Here is a 17894-nt window from a genome sequence, read left to right on the forward strand (position 1 = left end):
GACCATCACATCCACACTTTGATAACATGTCCAGCTCTCGGCATTACTAGCTAATTCACGAGATACCAGGCGGCTAGTGTGACTGTAGTACGCAGCTTTTCACAATGAGCTAGCGTTGGCGAGCTAGCAGCTATATCTTACCTTCTTTACAGAGCAAGCGCAGAATAGGTGGGGAATGCAACATGGGGGCGTCGCATGTTGTATGCCATGGTTGTGTGATGTGATTTGACACTCCACATTGCCCGGTGGACACTACTGAACTTTACGGCAATACAATGAATAGAAAGCCCCGCTTTGTCGGCCGAGATGCAACACATATCGAACACACATGTGTTGCAGAACTGTGGGGGTTGTAGTTTCTACCCAGTCGGATGGATCAGCCAATCATATTTAGTTAAGGCGTTCCCTGCACTGTGAGTGGCTTTTTGTACCTGTCAATCATGTTCAGAAGGCGGGGAGAAGGATCAGAGAAAGAGCTAGCGAGCTACTCAACAAGGCAACAGCGGCGGCAGCGTTCTGCAACCACTTTTGCCGATCTGCATCCAACATCAATCCGGGCCAACGAACGACGCTCAAAACCGTCCGATTAGACACATAAATGCTCCTATGGATTACTAATACACTTTCGTCGAAAAACAGGAGTGTTTCTCAACTCGACTGCGCAGGTAAGACTGCTTTTATTCGGCGTAGCCAATGTTTTAGAATATTTTCGCTAGCTGGCTGGCTGCTACCAAGCCAACCTTGACGATAACGTTAGCTAACTTGTTAACTAACATCGTGATGTGTTTGGGGAGATTTGAAGGAATGAATGAAATGGGTGCCGAGCCAGCAAAAAGAAGCCAACGGCCGAGAATACAGAGAAAACTTGGGCCAGCTCGGCAACAAAGTTATTCTGTAAGCAGCCAAATGAAGCTGATGAGCACAGCAGTGAAAGGTTAGCCATCGTTACTCGGGTGGAATAGTTTCGAGCATCGGAGTGTTGTGTTGTTGAGCGGAGGAATCCTCGAATAGGTGTCGTCGAACAGAGTGCCTGTCATGGTGTTCGCTAGTAATAACCATCGAAAGTGATATTAACACGACACCATTGTCGACCTGTATCGCGTGACATCGCTGCAAGATGTGATTTATCGCTCGGAGATGAAACTACTGTAGTTTTTGGGTAAATTCGCGGTGGCAGGGTTTTCTTTTGTGCCATCAGTATCGTTAACGTTAGCTTCTCGTGCTCGGCTTGTCCAGGCTGCTACATTGTGTCAATCAACAACTCATCCATTTGATCGCTTGTATCTTTTTGATGCGAGGTGGAATATGTGTTTTCTCCACACAGCTGCTCTGCTAGATCACATCTGTTGTTGTTGTTGCGTGACCAATATTTTTGCACAAATCCGACCGTGACTGTTGTTGGCACATCATCATCACCGTTGACCAAACGAGCGAACAGAAATGGTTGGCGAAGCTGTTTTGATCGCTCACACCGCTTTAGTTAACCACAGCCCCATCTTTTTTTTAGGAAAAGGGAAGCCCGCCGAGGCTCGTGAGGCTGTGTGAGCATTGTTGAGACAGCTTGGTGGTCAGTCACTCACTCGCAACGGCGGGTCTAGCAAATTGTCTGGGGCGGATGATGATGACATTGTATCCTCCGCGATGATATCGCCACGACGAAGCTCCATAAACGAGAGGGCTACGACCTTGAATTATCTTATAATAATCAAATGTTTTGGGTATTTGGGCGATGTTGCTGCGGTTACAAGTAGGCTTGACCTTGTTGCGAACCGTTTCGTCGACTTGTTTCTTTGTCAGAAGAAGCAACCCCACTCAACGTTACACGCTCAGTGAATAGTCAGCAAAATGATAGACCAGCCGATAAAGAGAACATGGTGTAAATAAAGTGAGTTTCAGTCGGACACTGCAGGCTTACTTTAATCAACTTCACGCTGTTATTGTAGCGTATACGGTCCATAAGATCGGATTTGTGTTGATTAAAAGGGGTCTGGTTCGGTCGCTGTCTTTACCAGCCTCGCCAGTGTTATCGCTCTATTCTCCCGTCGAGTGTAGGCTACTCTCCGCAGAGAGCAGCGCACCGAGACAAGGGGGGAGCGACTCGGGGGAAATGAAAATGAACGGTCTCGGAGCACTTCTCCTTCTCAAATCAAGAGATTCGTAATATGCGAGAGAGAAATGGCTCTGACAAGGGCAAGTGAACAGCGATCGCTGATGCATGCTTCCCCCGCAATTCTCCGTGCGTCTGTGCCGAAGTGTTCCTGCTTTAAAGCCGACTGTCAGCTACAGAAATGGCGTCATCCTTTGCTGTAGTGCAGTGCAGACAGTGGGCACACCACGCTACCGTAAAAAAAAAAAAACAGCCGATGACCGAGATGCTTACACTATCTATCTACCACCGTAGAGCTAGGGGTACTGTGGAATTGACCATGCATTTGTGTCGTGTTAGACCGAGAAGGAACTAGACTGTTTCGCCAGCGTTGAGTTACTTTTGTTTGTTTGCTCGCCGAGACCTGGACTGACTAGGCTACAGCACACAGGGCATTACATAAACGGCTTACAGGCTCTGCAAATGGGAATGATCAGCCTGCAACGGTTTTTACTCCGCAACACAGATATTTTGAGGATGTCGTTTGAAAGCTTGGTAATACAAACTGGGGCAGTCCGCTGCCATATCCTATAGTGTGACTGATCTACAGTAATGCTTGTTTAATCTTAGGTCTTAGGAGTTCTCTTTTTTTAATATTTATTATTTTCTTTTACTTTTTAGAATGATTAATGGATCCGTCTAAAATCAAACTCCATTATTGTTAAAAGGTTTGCATTTTGTGAGACAGTTGTTGTTACCGATGTAAAATTGTGACAGTCTACCATCCAGCTTTTTCATGGCAACCACCACTGTAGAGCAGAACAAGTGATGTCATCATAACAGTGCTTGCTTGCTTGCTGTGGCTCTGGCTCTGAAGTTTGCGCTTTTGTCTAACAGCATCTTCAAACTTCTGTTTCCAGGAACACATTTGTTACACGGGTCACCAAGAGGACTCCTAGAGAGATGAAGGTATGTAACATTCATGAAACTCTCACACATGTGCTGTTGTAAGCCACAGGAAAGTCTAAAGTTTTATCACTGCTGCACATCATATGACTTTGCCAGCCTTTCCTCAATTTCCAATAATCCCTAGATAACACGTGTGCTTCACACTGTTACTCTCATCAGTGAACTGGTTGCTTAATCTATAAAGGCTTTTGTTTTACTACACGTTCATTTTGGTCCAATTCAAACACAGTGAGGCAACTGCAATCGACATAGCCAAAAGCAATATATTTATTTGATCAGCACGATAATAGAGTTTCCAGTGGCTTCAACAGAATTTTGACAAGCACAGCTGGGAAATGTAATTTTAATGTTATGCTCACTATTGGAGGCTATTTAATTCTGACATAGGACCCTTTAAGTGTACTGATCTGCCAATTTCCCTAACATATTTTCATGCAGAGTGTATTGGGAAAGGATCAAGGCATGGCGATACACAAGTAACGCAATTGTCTAGCTTTGAAATTCCGAATATATTCAAACTGGCTCTCTGGTGTTGTTTACCGCATCTCTATTCAATCTGAAAAAGTCACGGCTGTCATACTTGGAGAAGTCGGCCGCGATGCAAAGCTATTTAATCTTCATAGTTTCAGTGGATCAAAGTTGTAAGTGTTGTTCTGCCTGCAGCCTGTTGTGTTTTAACTTGTCATCCTGTTGCCATGGGAGCCATTATACAGAGTGATAAGCTGCAGATTTCTTTTCACTTCTACATTAATTGGTATGACCTATTTCTGATAAGTGTCTGTATTTTTAGTTCCTTTCTCATATGGCGGATAAAAAAAACGTAGCCTAACAGAATGCCGAGAGGAGAAAATGCAATCTAAATGGACAGGAATGATGTGAAAAGAGTTCAGCGAGTCTGGACGATATCTGATCAGTCTTTTGACGAGTCTGGTGTTTGGGGAGTTGGCGTTGGTCAAATGAAGAGCTGCTACAGTAACGATATGTAGTCTGTCACATTGCTCCTCATGATGATAATGCCGGTAGTGCGTAATCAGACAAACACAAATATGCATGTGATAGTGTATTTTATGATGTAAGAGCGGTACATATGGCATCTTATTATGGGAGAATAGTTTTCACTACATTTTTGTTGCATTGTTGCAAACTTAGCTTCTATACCATTACCTTCCATGTAATGGAAGTTTAACTGTTTCATCCATGTTGATTGTGATGGGAAATCCCTCTGATCTGGTTACGTTGTTGCTATTTTACAGCCACTCCGACTGTTCTGCATTCAAGTTGATTCCCCTAGTAGTAATGTAATGTTGCCTTAATGTGGCAGGATGATTAGTGGTTACATAATAATAAATCTATCCTATAACAAGAAGGTGATGGAATTCCGGGTTCTCATAATAACTAGAAATGCAATTCAACGAGTAGAATGTGCTGTCAGATGTGCTGCAGAAACAGGTGTGGTTAGCAGATACAGTCATTATCTATTTCACACGGCAGGCTAGCTTTGCTGCTTCATTTTCTACTTGAATGAAGTGTATAGATTAGTATTTAAAGATGAATCACTGTTGCCATTACCCACGACCATTTTGCAGTTATTGAATTTCTCTCCGCTTTGATAGCGGTAGGCTATCAAAGCGAATTACTTTGTCCTTTCACTTGGTATTTGATGTCACTTCAGCTTGTAGTTCACAGCCTCATTTGTGAGGAAACCTTCAACAATCCAGGTGCAGCAGGTTGCCTGCATTAATGGGAATATAATATACATAGAGCTTTTTCTTCTTCTTCTTCCCAAATAGATGTAATAGTGGGAATGCTTTGAGGCCATGTGTATGCCTAAGTATGATAAGGTAGAACTTTCAACTTTACAACCAAACCGTTGTTAACACATTGAGTGCCAAGGACGTCTGTGGACGTCCTAAAAAAAAGTAACGAGGAGTGCCAAGGACGTCTGTGGACGTCCTAAAATCATAATTCATATTATTCCATAATTCTGCTGTTTAAGGTCGTACCTAGCCAGTGAGCATGAATCCCTTCAAGGGATCACACGGCGCCACCTTAAACATCGTCACAGGAGCTGCTCCACCCACCTCAGATCCTTTACTTTGTACAGGAGACAGCGGAGAAAGTGGAAACCGATGCATGCTTTCTGCCAGAGCCGTATATATTGCTCTGTCTACAGCGGAGAGTGGGCTCGGCTGCATCCGCGCTCACAACTGAGCTCTTATGCTTCTATCTATCTCCACACGATTTCCTAGAAAGCCAGCATCCGAAGCCGAACGGCCAAGCCTTTTCGTTCAGTCGCGTTTGCCAGCGCGCATCATTTCCTTGATGGGCGCTGGGATCTGTCCGGGGCAAGTCGAGAAAACAAACTCTGTGCGTGTGGGAGGAGCCCGCAGCTCAGAGGTGGAGGGTGGAGAGGGGGGTGGGGGGGGGGGGGGGGGGGGGGGGAGGGGTGTGTGGCACAGGCTGCACAGAAACCACACCACACGCCACCACATCAGAAAACACCAGCCAGAGTCAGTGAATGTGCTCGAAATTAGAGTGCAAAAGGTATTCATAAAAGGGCCTATATCTTGGAAAGTAAAAAAAAACGACAGAAAACCCTTGAAAGTGCACTTTTTTGAGAGGCTGTCATTTCCTAATGGAACTGTCTAGAAACAAAATTTCTTCTTTGGAAGAAGCAGGAGTGTTCAATGTTTCATTAAAGTCCAGCCCCGTTAATATAGCCATAATAGAAAAAATTCTATAGCTGTTTTCAACTGAATGGAAGTGAATCTGGCACAGGCTCCAGACAATTTTACTGAAGCGCTGTGGCACTCAATGTGTTAAAGTTCGGAAGGGTTTGTGCAGTCCCGTCAGGGTTTTGCTTGAAGTCCATAAATGCCTGGGCGGTGCAGTTGCCACTGCCAGTGGAAAAGGTATTGTACGGTACGGGACGGGTGTGTGGGAACGTTGTTGAAGACCTCTCTAAAGATGACATGTGCCAAAACGTATCGGAGGCCAATGCAATTAAGACAGACTGCTACAACTCGGCCAGAAGCCACGTGCAAAATAAGCCAGTTCTGTATCCTGGGGGGAGAGAATGGGGCTGTATGTTTGGTAACTGCTCAGGATACAGGCTGCTCTGACAACACAAGCAATGATTCATTCAAAGACCTAGAACTGATCTGGTCTAATCTTCTCTACGTTATAATCGCATCCACATTCCTCTGTTAAAGTTATTCAATTGAGGCCTATAATATTTGTTCTGAATTGTGTGTGACCCTGTGTGAGGAGCAGATTTGTTGGACTGGCCTAAATCGAGGTGAATTATAGTATACCACTTTCATACCAACGGCCAGGGTTGGACCAGGGATACTTGACCCGTGTTCAACACTTCTTTGGTCATTTACACCCAAGTCAGGATCTGCTCTACTTCCTCATACCAGTGATGTCACTGGTACGAGGAAGTAGATCAGATCCTGAAGCTGCGCCCAAGAGGCAGAGAGAGGCTAGGGTGGGTATCACTTAAAAAAAATACGATATACCTGGAAAGCCGCTTTTCAACCAGCTCTCTATCCAAAATCGCGATATGGTGTGAAAAACAAATGCCCCTTTTTTTAATGCTCTAGCCTCTCTCTCTGTCTCTTGGGCGCAGCTTCAGGATCTGATCTACTTCCTCGTACCAGTGACATCACTGGTATGAGGAAGTAGAGCAGATCCTGAAGCTGCAACGGCTGGCATGGCTGTTGGTTGAGAGCGTTAACGAGCGTTAACGAGTCATACCAGCTGGCAGGGGCGGAGTTTCTGCTGGCAGATGAACGGGGAGCTCTCACTACAGGAAACATGGAGTCAACACGGATGAATCCCTGGTCATGACAATTCAGAGAGGACCCGGGTCACGACCCAGGGGCGATGCAATTAGCATAGGCTATTAGCATAACGAATAGCAACCCGGGTGGTGCTAACCCTGGTTCGGGGTCGCAAAGCCACGGTGTCGGCAACCCGGCTTTCTTTCATATCCAAAATGAACCTGGGAATAACCCTGGTTGGACCCTTGGTGTGAAAGGTGTATTAGTGTATAAACAAGAGGTATTGAGATTGGTATATATTTTCTCTAGTTTGAAGCCAGACATGGCATTGCCGAGGCAGCCCCTGCCGAAGCAGCAGTCAGTGGAATTGCGGTGACTCTGGTTTGGACAAAGAGGTGATTCACGGCAGGATTATTGTAACGTGTGAGCTAGGCTGGGACTGGGACGGAGCTTAATTCTTCCCTGCATGCCTCTTGCATGTTCCTTTGTTCAGCATACAAACCCTTTCATTATACAGATGGGTCAAAAACAATTTTTGAAACATTTTCATCAGTATCAGTATATAGACGGGAGCTGGGGCTCTGTCTGTCTCTCTGTCCCTGTCCCACAGTGAATTACTCAGTGATGTCATAAATTACATCATCAGTGAATTACTCACACACATCTGATGACATCATCCGTGACTGATGTCATCAGTGATGTCATACATAGGCATTGTGACATCCTCAGTGATGTCATAAATTCACTCACTATATAAGCGAGTGACACTGAAGCCTCCTGAGAAATGGGCTATGACTACTGCCCTAGGAATCGAGCGCGCAAGATGCATGGTGTGCGGATCCTACTTCTTTCCTAACGTCCTACATCCTAGTTATCCTGTATCAACCTCTCTCACCTGGTACAGCAGCCGAATCAAAACAAGTTCATGTTCCCAACTTCTTCTTGTGCTGTTGTGCAACTTGAAACATGCGGTGAAGTGTGATGCAATAGTGATGCTTGTATTCCTAACAAGGGAGGGCCTAAGTTGCATTTCGGCCTCAGTGGACAAACTCTGGATCAAATCCTGGACAGCAAATTCCACTGAGGTACTACGGGCACAGTAGTGGCCTAAATGCATCTCTGTTTTCTCTCACTTCTAAAATAATATTAAGTCTTGAGAGAGTGAAGAGAATTGTTGATCGGGGGGGGGGGGGCGGGTATTCAAATTATGAAACATTAAGCCTGGGATGATATGCTTAGCTCCCGATTCGATACTATCAATTTTAAAAAGTAGAATAACTAGTCAGAACAGAAGTGATACACACTGTTACACTGGTCTGCTACTGTTGTGCTGATGAGCGATGGGAATAGAACATAAGTTGAACACGAAGCAGCCCAGCTAATCTGTAGCATGAGACTGTTTATTAGCTGCTAACACCTGTTGCTGCATCCCAGCGGACTCATTCTACTTCACTTATATCCGCCTGTAATAAAGTTGTGGCTGGAGTAATTATGGCATTATCATTTGCCGGTTGCAAAAGATCCTTTCCAATTAGAGAGTCGATTTTGGAAATGAGTAGCAGCGTGCTGCTGCCCGAGGGACTGCAGCGGCTAGAAAGCTGAACAAACAGGCTGTGTGATCTGTTGGCCTGCCCTGAGCAACTGACCAGGACAGGCTGTGATCTGTTGGCCTGCCCTGAGCAACTGACCAGGACAGGCTGTGATCTGTTGGCCTGCCCTGAGCAACTGACCAGGACAGGCTGTGATCTGTTGGCCTGCCCTGAGCAAACTGAGCAGGACTTTCTTCAACCCCTCTCTGATTGACCACCACATGTCACATGTAGCACACCCACCATCATGCCATCAGTTTGCTTTAAAAGAGCATGGTGCAGGTTGGAGACCACATTGCATTATTTATTAATATGTGGGACTGAGAAGGGAGGGTATAATGAGATAAAAAAAATAATAATAATACACATAGCTGCATCTAGACTCATTTTTATAAAGCAGCTGGCCACTGTTCCTGAAATGGAGCTGCCAGCTGACCTGTGATGTCAGGCCAGCTGGGCCAAGCAGCAGAACCAGCAACAAGTGATGTCACGGGTGGAGAAGAACGCCCTCCTGGGCTCCTATTGGGTGTGCGCATTAGAATGCCAGCATTTTCTCCATATATCTGCCCTGGGGGCCTATAATTTCTTAAAATATATATATATTATTTTATTTATTTGTTTATTTATTTATGGGGGGGGTCGATTTTCGTACTAATTATGAGCCCCCGGCCCAAAATGTAAATTCATTAAAAATGTAATAACCTGTCCTGCTGCACCATGCTGTTTGTTGAACCTTTTGATAGTTGCCAGCCAGGAAGTGTCTTGACTGAGCGGTGGAGTGAAAACGCTCTCCTCCTCACTCGGGGTCATCCACCAAATGGCTCTGTAAGCAGTGGCTCACTTTCTACTCGTGCGTGTTGTGCTGTTATAAATCTTTCATGACCTGTGAGAATCTGTATTGAACGGAAGAACTGATCCCGTTCTGCCACTGCTGCCAGTGCCCTTTTCTCTTGCTTTGGTAAAAAGAAATATCTCTTCTAAAGCCCTGACTTACTGAACAGCACTAAAGCCCTGACTTACTGAACAGCACTGCCACAGGCCGGAATAGTAAAGTGAGCAGCAGGGTTCAGATCAGGATCACCAGTCATAAGTGAGGCGTTAACCTGTTCAAATATCTTCACTGACACCGTGCCAGCACCACAAGTACTTTGGGTGCAACAACGTTAGTGGTGCACCGTGTGGTGAGGACTATATTCTAAGTTTAGAAAACCAATGCAACTTGAAGGTGAAAGGTTTATTTACAAAAACAAAGTCTCACAGCACTGTGGACCAGCCCCATCTCCTCTCTCTCTGGGGACTGACCCCCTCTTCCTGTTAGTCACTTGCTTTTATTCACCTTATTCTTTGCCCACACATGGACGCTTCCGCATTACGTCATTTTGTAATAGTATTTCCGTTTGACTTGCCAAAAACTCCGCAGGCAAGATGGCTGCGCACACTCCGCTCCTAAAGTGACAAAATTACTCCCCCATAAACTAACATATCTTGGCCAATACGTATGTAACATACAAAATAAAACAACCCGTAATATCTTAATTTTATGTAGAATGCAGAGGACATGTAACTGTTTAGTTAAACTTGCATTCCAGGAATATTGTGCTCTTAAGATGACGTTAGTGGAGTGGACGTTAGGTTGCGCACCTATGTTAGGTTGCGTAACCTATGTGCGATTCGAAATAACGCATCCGAGATAGAAACGTTATGAATATAGCCACGTTATAAACAACAAACTAACGCTGGTGATCCGTATGGAATCAGTGTTACTCGAAATGGTTAACGGTTATATCAATTTGGTCATTCAGTGGCATTTTACTGCCATATAACATAACTAACTAGTGGCTAATATTATTAGCCACTAGTGGCCTTCACAACTAGCACGGAACCGGAAGAACAAATACGTTTGCGTTGAACGCGGAAGAGAGAAAAAGTGGGCGTGGTGACTTCTTCTGAAGTCCCACAACAAAGAGTATCTTTATGCACTTAGCGCCCCCTACGGCTAGGAGGGGTTATTACAACAACCTCTAAATTCTCTCTACAACCGTGATGACCTCTCTCTCACTTGTTTTAGATGCCTCCTCTCCTCTGTGTCAAGAGAAAAGCAGTCTGCATAAACCTCTTTGGGTTGTCAGCCAACAATGGTTAAATCTGTGTGAAAATAACTGCACTGCTGCTGCTTACTGATATCCTGGTTGATTATCATTTAGGCTACTACACTGTGAGGGCAATGTCTCTCCCCCACACCCACTATCTGGATATGATGAAACAATTATCAAATCGATCCATTATGAGTGATTTGATACCAGCTGTTCTGATCCAGATCCTGCAGAGCTCACCCACCTTGTGTGCGACTGACTCTCTCTCTCTCTCTCTCTCTCTCTCTCTCTCTCTCTCTCTCTCTCTCAAATATGCTAATTTGAAGCCAAGCCAAGCCGCAGTTTTGAGGACAATTTAGCCTTGTTTCTTGCCACGCTAAGCAGCAGGTGTGTTTTGTCACCCGGGCCAAAGTCATATTTGAGTATGTTTAAATGATTAAGCACGTGTGCCCCCAGAGAGCGTTTTCCACTTCAGCGGCGCTAAGGTGAAGACTAAGAGCCAAAGAGCTGGTCTTGATCATAATAACTACTATCGTTGCCATATTGTTGCTTTGCTCCGCTCTACTCCTTTGCACGGCAGTATCTTAACCCATTAATACCTGATGCAGCATTTGTGTGTGTATCCCTTTAAGACCGCGAACCGCGTTAACGCGGTTCGCGGTCTTAAAGGGATACGCACACAAATGAGGGATATACACACAAATGCTGCATCAGGTATCAATGGGTTAAAGCGAGAGCTGCTCTTGTTAGCCGGAGGTTTTTGAGCTCATTATAGTGTTTGGCGAGAGGATCTTTAATAACCAGCACACCTCCCAGAGGCACCAGGAAGTCCCTCCGCCTCCCTGAGCTTTGAGTCAACTCGATCGGTTGAACATCTGAGGGAGCGCTGGCTGGAGAAATGAAAATAAGGAAAGTATTATTGAGTGTTTTCCTCCAGACAGCTGTAGGCTAAACGGCTAATTCAAGGAATGCAATTCCCTTTAGATTTAGCTGAATGGAGGAAGGGGTGGGGGGGGGGTGGCATTATGAGTGGAAATAACAAACCACTCTCTATTTGTGTTGGCATGTTAGCATGTTAGCATGACAAATGCAAATCTGACCTCAGTAGTGCCTTATCACGCCTGCCTTGTTGAGTTGGGGAGGTCTGGCAGCCCCAGCTGTCAAGATAACCCCCACTGCCCCCTCTCTCTCTCTCTCTGAGTCTGGAGCGTGGCTCTGTTTCCACGGGAAGAAAGGAGGCTCAGAGCATAGCAAGTGAAAGGAGATGATTATTAGTATTGAAAGAGGCGATGGAACACTGGTACATACTGTAACTGTCCGGCAGTCCTCGTCTTGCGTCTGACAAGAGAGCTGGTTAGCCAGTGGCACTGGCTGCTGCTGCGTCATGTCCGCTCGGCGTTGGCCCGGGCAGCTGGTGCTGCAGCCAGGCTGCACTGAAGACTAATGAGGTGTTTATCTGAGAGATGGGGGACTGAAGAGCACTGGACTCTGCCCCCCCTGACTCCCATCTGTCTGCATCCCAGACGCCTTGCTGCCCCGGCCGGACTGTCTGCTGCCACCAGCCCCGAGGACTGGAGGAGCAGCTCACCAACACTACTGGCAGTCAGTTGGAGTGGGTAGTTTGGGTGTCTTGAGTGTTGCATTAAATATTTGATTTTGTTATGGGATAGGTTTTCTCTCTGTTTGTGGGACACCGAGTGAGGATAAACATGTTCATGTAGGTCAGTGTTCCCAACACTTTTTTTTCTGGAGACCCAATTTTAAAAAATGACAAACCATCGCGACCCAATTCACAATAGGCCAGTAGGGCCTCATCTATAAATCATGAGCAGAGCCAATTTGGGCATAAATAAACATTCCTGACCATTTTTTATTGCCATTTCCGCATCACCTCACATGATCTTGAATGGGTACAGCAGCCATTTCAACAGATACAGTGTATCTGCTGAGCTGCAGCTCAGTCAAACTTGATTTCACTTTAGTTTTCATTGTGAATTAGATAGCGGTCGGGGGGCCACTCTGCACCCTATCGCGGGCCGCATCTGGCCCCCGTGCCGCAAGTTGAGTATCACTGAGATACACGTTTGATAAATCACAACTTTGTTTTATGCACATTATTGAAAACATACACAATTAAATACTTTATAAATGAGACCAAATAAATGATGGTCTCGACCTAGTTTCAAGATGAAGACCAGACACGCTGCCTCGCGCCACACGTAATCTAGTGACATAGCGACCTCATCATCACATGTAATCCTAGCGTGACAACAAGTGCCGTAATCCCAGCGTGACGTTTGCGTGACGCACTTGCCTCGGTGACGGCGTTAATGTCGTCAGTGCTGAGGCTATGACGCGGCAGTATTTATAGCCACGCTTGGCGCACCATCGTCCTCTTTCCCCGATCTCTGGCCGCTGCACCTGAGCTGATCTCGTCCCTTCTCTGGAAGCCGCGTTTCGCTCATTCTCAAGTCTCATCCATCCGTGGCCCTGTTCTGTCCGGGCCATCAAGCCATTCAGTCTCCCAGCGTCCGCCGTTCTGATCCTGCAACCGAGCCATCGTAACCGCGGGTCCCGCTTGACCATCGTTCTCAGCATGTCCACGGTCGAGGCAGGCGCAGTTCCACGCCGAGGTCGGGGAATTCGACTCCCACGATTAAAGGCTATTCCAGCCGGGGACAGCAAGCAGCATCGTAAGCAGATGCCCTCCCGCCTCAAGAAGAGAGGCATCTTGCCACGGAGTCACTACGCCAAAGAATCAGTCGCCATGCTGCCACGCCATCAGAATTAGTGCCATACCGTTTCATGCCATGAATCTTATCGCCATGCCATACTTTAATAAAGCTTGCTGATTAACCTTACCCTCTGGTCTCTCATGATTGAAATGCATTTAGGCTGAGTTAACACTTAACAAGCTATCTCAGTTTGTATTCCTTCTCATCAGAAAAACAATAATACTCATTTAAAATAAAAGACTACGGAAGAAATTGCGCAAAGTTATTTGGCGACCCAAATCAAACCTCCTGTGACCCACCCGTGGGTCCCGACCCGACCCAGTCTTTTGGAATGACTGATGGAGGTGATTATGGCTGAGGTGATACTGACATTGTGATCACAACTATTGTACACACTACTACACACTGGCAGAGTGGAACACAACCCACCAGTGAGCTGGGGTACTATGTGCACAAAGTCCAGTAGGGAATTAATACAATGTGTGTCTCACTGTGAAGCGAGGACGGCCAACAGTGTCTTTGTAGCTTATAAAGCTCACAGTTTATAAAGTGTCTTTCTCATCATTGCCTATTTTATTCCTAGCATGGCACCAGTTACAACTGAAAATACAGAACATTAACCACATATTCCTGTGTTAGTGAGTCATTAAAATGTAGATATAACTCTGCGTGCATAATGACTTAAGTCTGCGCTGAGGAGCTAGGGTGATCATCATCTTTAGCAAACGCCGCTAATCTGAGAGCAGCACTTCCAGTGACTTTATGAGTTCATCATCATCACATGAGTTCATCATCATCACATTCCTCTCCAGCTGACAAACGTTAAGAACATTTGATTTTGGATGTGCCGGTGGCTCACTGGTACGGTGCGTACCATTAAAGCCCAATTTATGCTTCGTCTGCCGACACTTTTGAAACGGTCGCCGACAGAAATGAGGACTTGAGTCGACACTTTCAAGTGTCGGCGAGCAGTGTCTGCTACCTGGTGAAATGTCTAGTGTCGCTGACTACGTCACGATGTGTCGTGCAAGTCTGATTGGCTATATAGACGGCACGCGCTTGACTTCCTTGTTTTGGTTGGGGTCCACCCGCTAGTTTTCGCTCGATTGAAATGAATGAACGTGTCCCCGCTATTTTTATCAGCCTGTCCTTGATGTATGACTTCGTGAAAATCACAAAGAACGTCGTGACCAATTTCCCAGAGAGAGAGGAGGTGAGTTGTGTGGTTGTGTGTCGTTTATATGCGGCTGCAGTCAAGTACGTTACATCTTGCCTCCGAGGTGGTTTCACTGTGCATTCCATTCCCTCTCTTCTCTTGGCTGTCAGCGTTTAAAGTATAAATGCAACACCATGAGCGACGCTTTCTTTTTCATCTGCGACCATGTGCTGAGCGACACGTTATAATAAGTATAAATTAAGCTTAAGGCTTGCTCCTTCCTGCAGCGACCTAGGTTCGAATCTGACCTGTGGTCATTTTCTGCCCTCTCTCTCTCTCTCTCGCTGCTTCCCTGTCTTCTATATATTCTGTCCTATTCAATAAAGCAGGGGTGTCAGACTCATATTAGGTAGAGGGCCGGATTTGTTCAACTGAGACCTCATGGGGGCCGGATTTTTTTTTTACTAAAATCAATTCGACTCATTTACCCATTTACTTCACAAAATAAATACGGTACTGCTCTTTCCATTTCTCTTGAAACTGCCTGCATTCCGTGTCAACCTTTCTCTTTTTCGACAGCATCTTGTTCAGGGGCGGACTGGGATCATAATTCAGGCCGGGCATTAGATACCAAGCAGGCCAGGCCGATACGGGCCGCCGCGCTGTGCCGGCGTCCGAAAAATTTGGGCCGTTTAAAGCTCAATTTGGGCCGTTTGAAGCCCAATTTGGGCCGTTTGAAGCCCAATTTGGGTCGTTTAAAGCCAGATTTGGGCCGTTTGAAGCCCGATTTGGGCCGTTTGAAGCCCAATTTGGGCCAAGTCCAATTTTACAATGAGATGCACCCACTTTAACCCTGAATAAAGTAATACAACCACTAGTAAACCAGTAGGAGGCGCCTGGCCTGCTGTTCAGTGAGTGGCCTGACTGCGGGCACAATTTTTTTTTTTTTTTTTTTTTTTTTGCAGGCCAGGCCAGGCCACCGGGCATTTGCCCGACGTGCCCGATTATGCAGTCCGCGCCTGATCTGGTTGATTCTTTTGTTTTTTGGTAGGTAGCTGAATGCGCGATTCAATTCCAGCGTGGCATCATGGCGGCTTTGTTTACACCTGATGACCTACTGACATACTTCCTTGTAGTACAGGTTAATTAACTTATGAATTAACTCTTAGCTTGCTTATTAGTAACACGTAGTTCATGATAATGGGGTGCGAATTTAATAATAATAATAATAAAAAATAATAAAAAAAAAATATTCCAAAACATTTCGCGGGCCGGATGAAACCTGCCCGCGGGCCGGATCCGGCCCGCGGGCCGTATCTCTGACATCCCTGCAATAAAGCAAAGATGCCCCAAAAAATCAAAGAACATTGTAATTAAACCCTGCTGTGAGAAGCATTCTCCAGATGCACACGACGACGACGCCTATTCAGATTGTTCTTGATGTGTCCATCATCAGACAGGAAACGTGGCCCAGTTATTAATGCACGTTGAATTCTCTAAGGCTGGAGAAACAGCACCTGATGCAGCATTTGCGTATATATATCCCTCATTTGTGTGTGTATCCCTTTAAGACCGCGAACCGCGTCACGTGGTTCGCGGTCTTAAAGGGATACACACACAAATGCTGCATCAGGTATCAATGGGTTAAGGTGAATTCAGCTCTACACACGAACATTATTATACACACCTCCAGGATTGCTCTCTGCCCCCGTCTACAACAAACAGAGTGCTTGTTTCTCTCTGTGTGTTCCACCCTCTGCCTTTCTGTCCTTGAGGGAGGAAAGCGCTTTGATAAACATCCAACGATGACACAAGATGCTGCGATGTGAGGACGCTTCTGCTTTGTACTCATCATAGCAGCACGTAGTCAAATGGCCTTTTTCTCTGCTCCCTCAGAGGCTCCTTTCCCAACACTCGGAGCAGATGGTGTGCGTTTCCCCCCTGGATGAATCACTCACTGGGCTGGATGGCTTTCGTGTCTCTCTGGCCGAGGCCGTGTGTGAAGTTTGCGTGTTGTGTCCTCGCCCGAGCTTTGAGAATACACCCGTGTCAGTTTAGGCTCGCGGCTCACCCTCGTCAAGACTGAGTCATGGCTCTTTTCGGTCACAGACGAGTCTCTCTTTGCCAAGTGTTCATAGTGTGTCTGTTCGTTCCTCTGCTTGTATATTGGCTCTGAATGGACTTATTTCCCGGTGTGTTTTCTTCTTTCCACAGACCGTGGAGGAGCCCCCCTACTTGACGGTGGGGACGGACGTGAGCGCCAAGTACCGAGGAGCGTTCTGCGAGGCCAAGATTAAGATCGTCAAGAGGCTCGTCAAGGCCAAGGTGAGCGGCGACGCGCGTTCCAAACTGTTCACCGGCGTTGAATGTGAAACGTGTTGCGTCTGTTCTGTGTGTTTGTAGGCGACTGTATCGGAGCTTCATAGGGGTATGATGGGGAGGGGGGGGGGGGGGGGGCAGCTCAGCTTTGTATCCAGTAGGGTGCAGTTAGAGTGGAGATATGGAGATGGACATAGAGTGGTGGATCAGGTCCAAAAAATGCTACAGTCACTATGTGGGGACTGGGTTGTGTGCACGGTTACATTGTCCCCTTTACTTTATCATCTTTCTTTGAAGTGATCCTGAGAGTATTCTTATGATTATTATTATGATGATGATGATGATGATTTTTTTGTCTGCGATGTTGCCTGAGGATGCACTCCTGTTTTGCTCACATGGTCGAGCACTACCACGGGTTAACTTAGTTCAGATGGTACAAATGACAGATAAATTGTCTGTATGTACAGTATGTATGCAGCAATGCATGCATAATGCGAGCATTACATAATCACACGCACCCTGAAATGGAGGTGGCAATCGGTGTCGGGTTCCTAGCACTGCAGATACAGGTGAGAAATTGGTCCTTGGGCCCATCAGGATGGAACCTTCATTAGGATATAGGATGTAGGGGCTGCTGGACCCGGTCCACCAGTTGCAGTGCCCACCACCACCACCACCACCTCCCTCTCCTCCCCGTCCTCTGCTGCCTGGCTGCGTGACTACTGCCTCCCCATTGGTTCTCCGCCTGGCCGATGAAGGCCTGGCACGGTGCACATGGTTACAGTATACATCTCATGTCCCAGTGGGACTGGAGCATCTGGATAATACAATAGAGACCAGATCGTTCTGCCACAGTGTGTGGGAGGAACAAAGATTGAACGCTGGCTGTTCAGTTGTGTCAGTGTACTGTAGTTCCCCTGTAGAGACAAACGAGCAGAGACAGCCTGGCATAGCAGATGAAATCATCAAATTATACGCCTTTTTATCTCGCGGACCGGGACCAGACAATGCAAGCGAGTACAACACACAGTGCAAGACTCCTCGTTAAAACGGTTGTACCGTGCTAAATTAATTGAAGAGGGGATTTATTTTTGAGGGGGGAACTATAGTGTGAATTTTGCGCTGTGTTACACCAACTTTGAATCATAGCAATTAGTCACGG

General features: G+C 46.2%; 1 protein-coding gene across 5 annotated transcripts in view; it reads left to right on the top strand.

Moving 5' to 3' along the window:
• Window positions 1-555: 555 nt before the first annotated feature.
• The window catches only part of arid4b (AT-rich interaction domain 4B), a 49919-nt gene continuing 32580 nt past the window's right edge, over window positions 556-17894 (top strand). For all 5 annotated transcript variants that reach the window (XM_083658416.1, XM_083658418.1, XM_083658420.1 and 2 more), the window contains exons 1-3: window positions 556-665; window positions 3007-3055; window positions 16628-16738. In XM_083658416.1, the coding sequence (XP_083514542.1) occupies window positions 3050-3055; window positions 16628-16738 (117 nt within the window). In that variant the 5' untranslated portion in view covers window positions 556-665; window positions 3007-3049. The remainder of the gene's footprint in view (window positions 666-3006; window positions 3056-16627; window positions 16739-17894) is intronic.

Source organism: Poromitra crassiceps (assembly GCF_964638095.1).
Source record: "Poromitra crassiceps genome assembly, chromosome: 22".
Taxonomy (NCBI): domain Eukaryota; kingdom Metazoa; phylum Chordata; class Actinopteri; order Beryciformes; family Melamphaidae; genus Poromitra; species Poromitra crassiceps.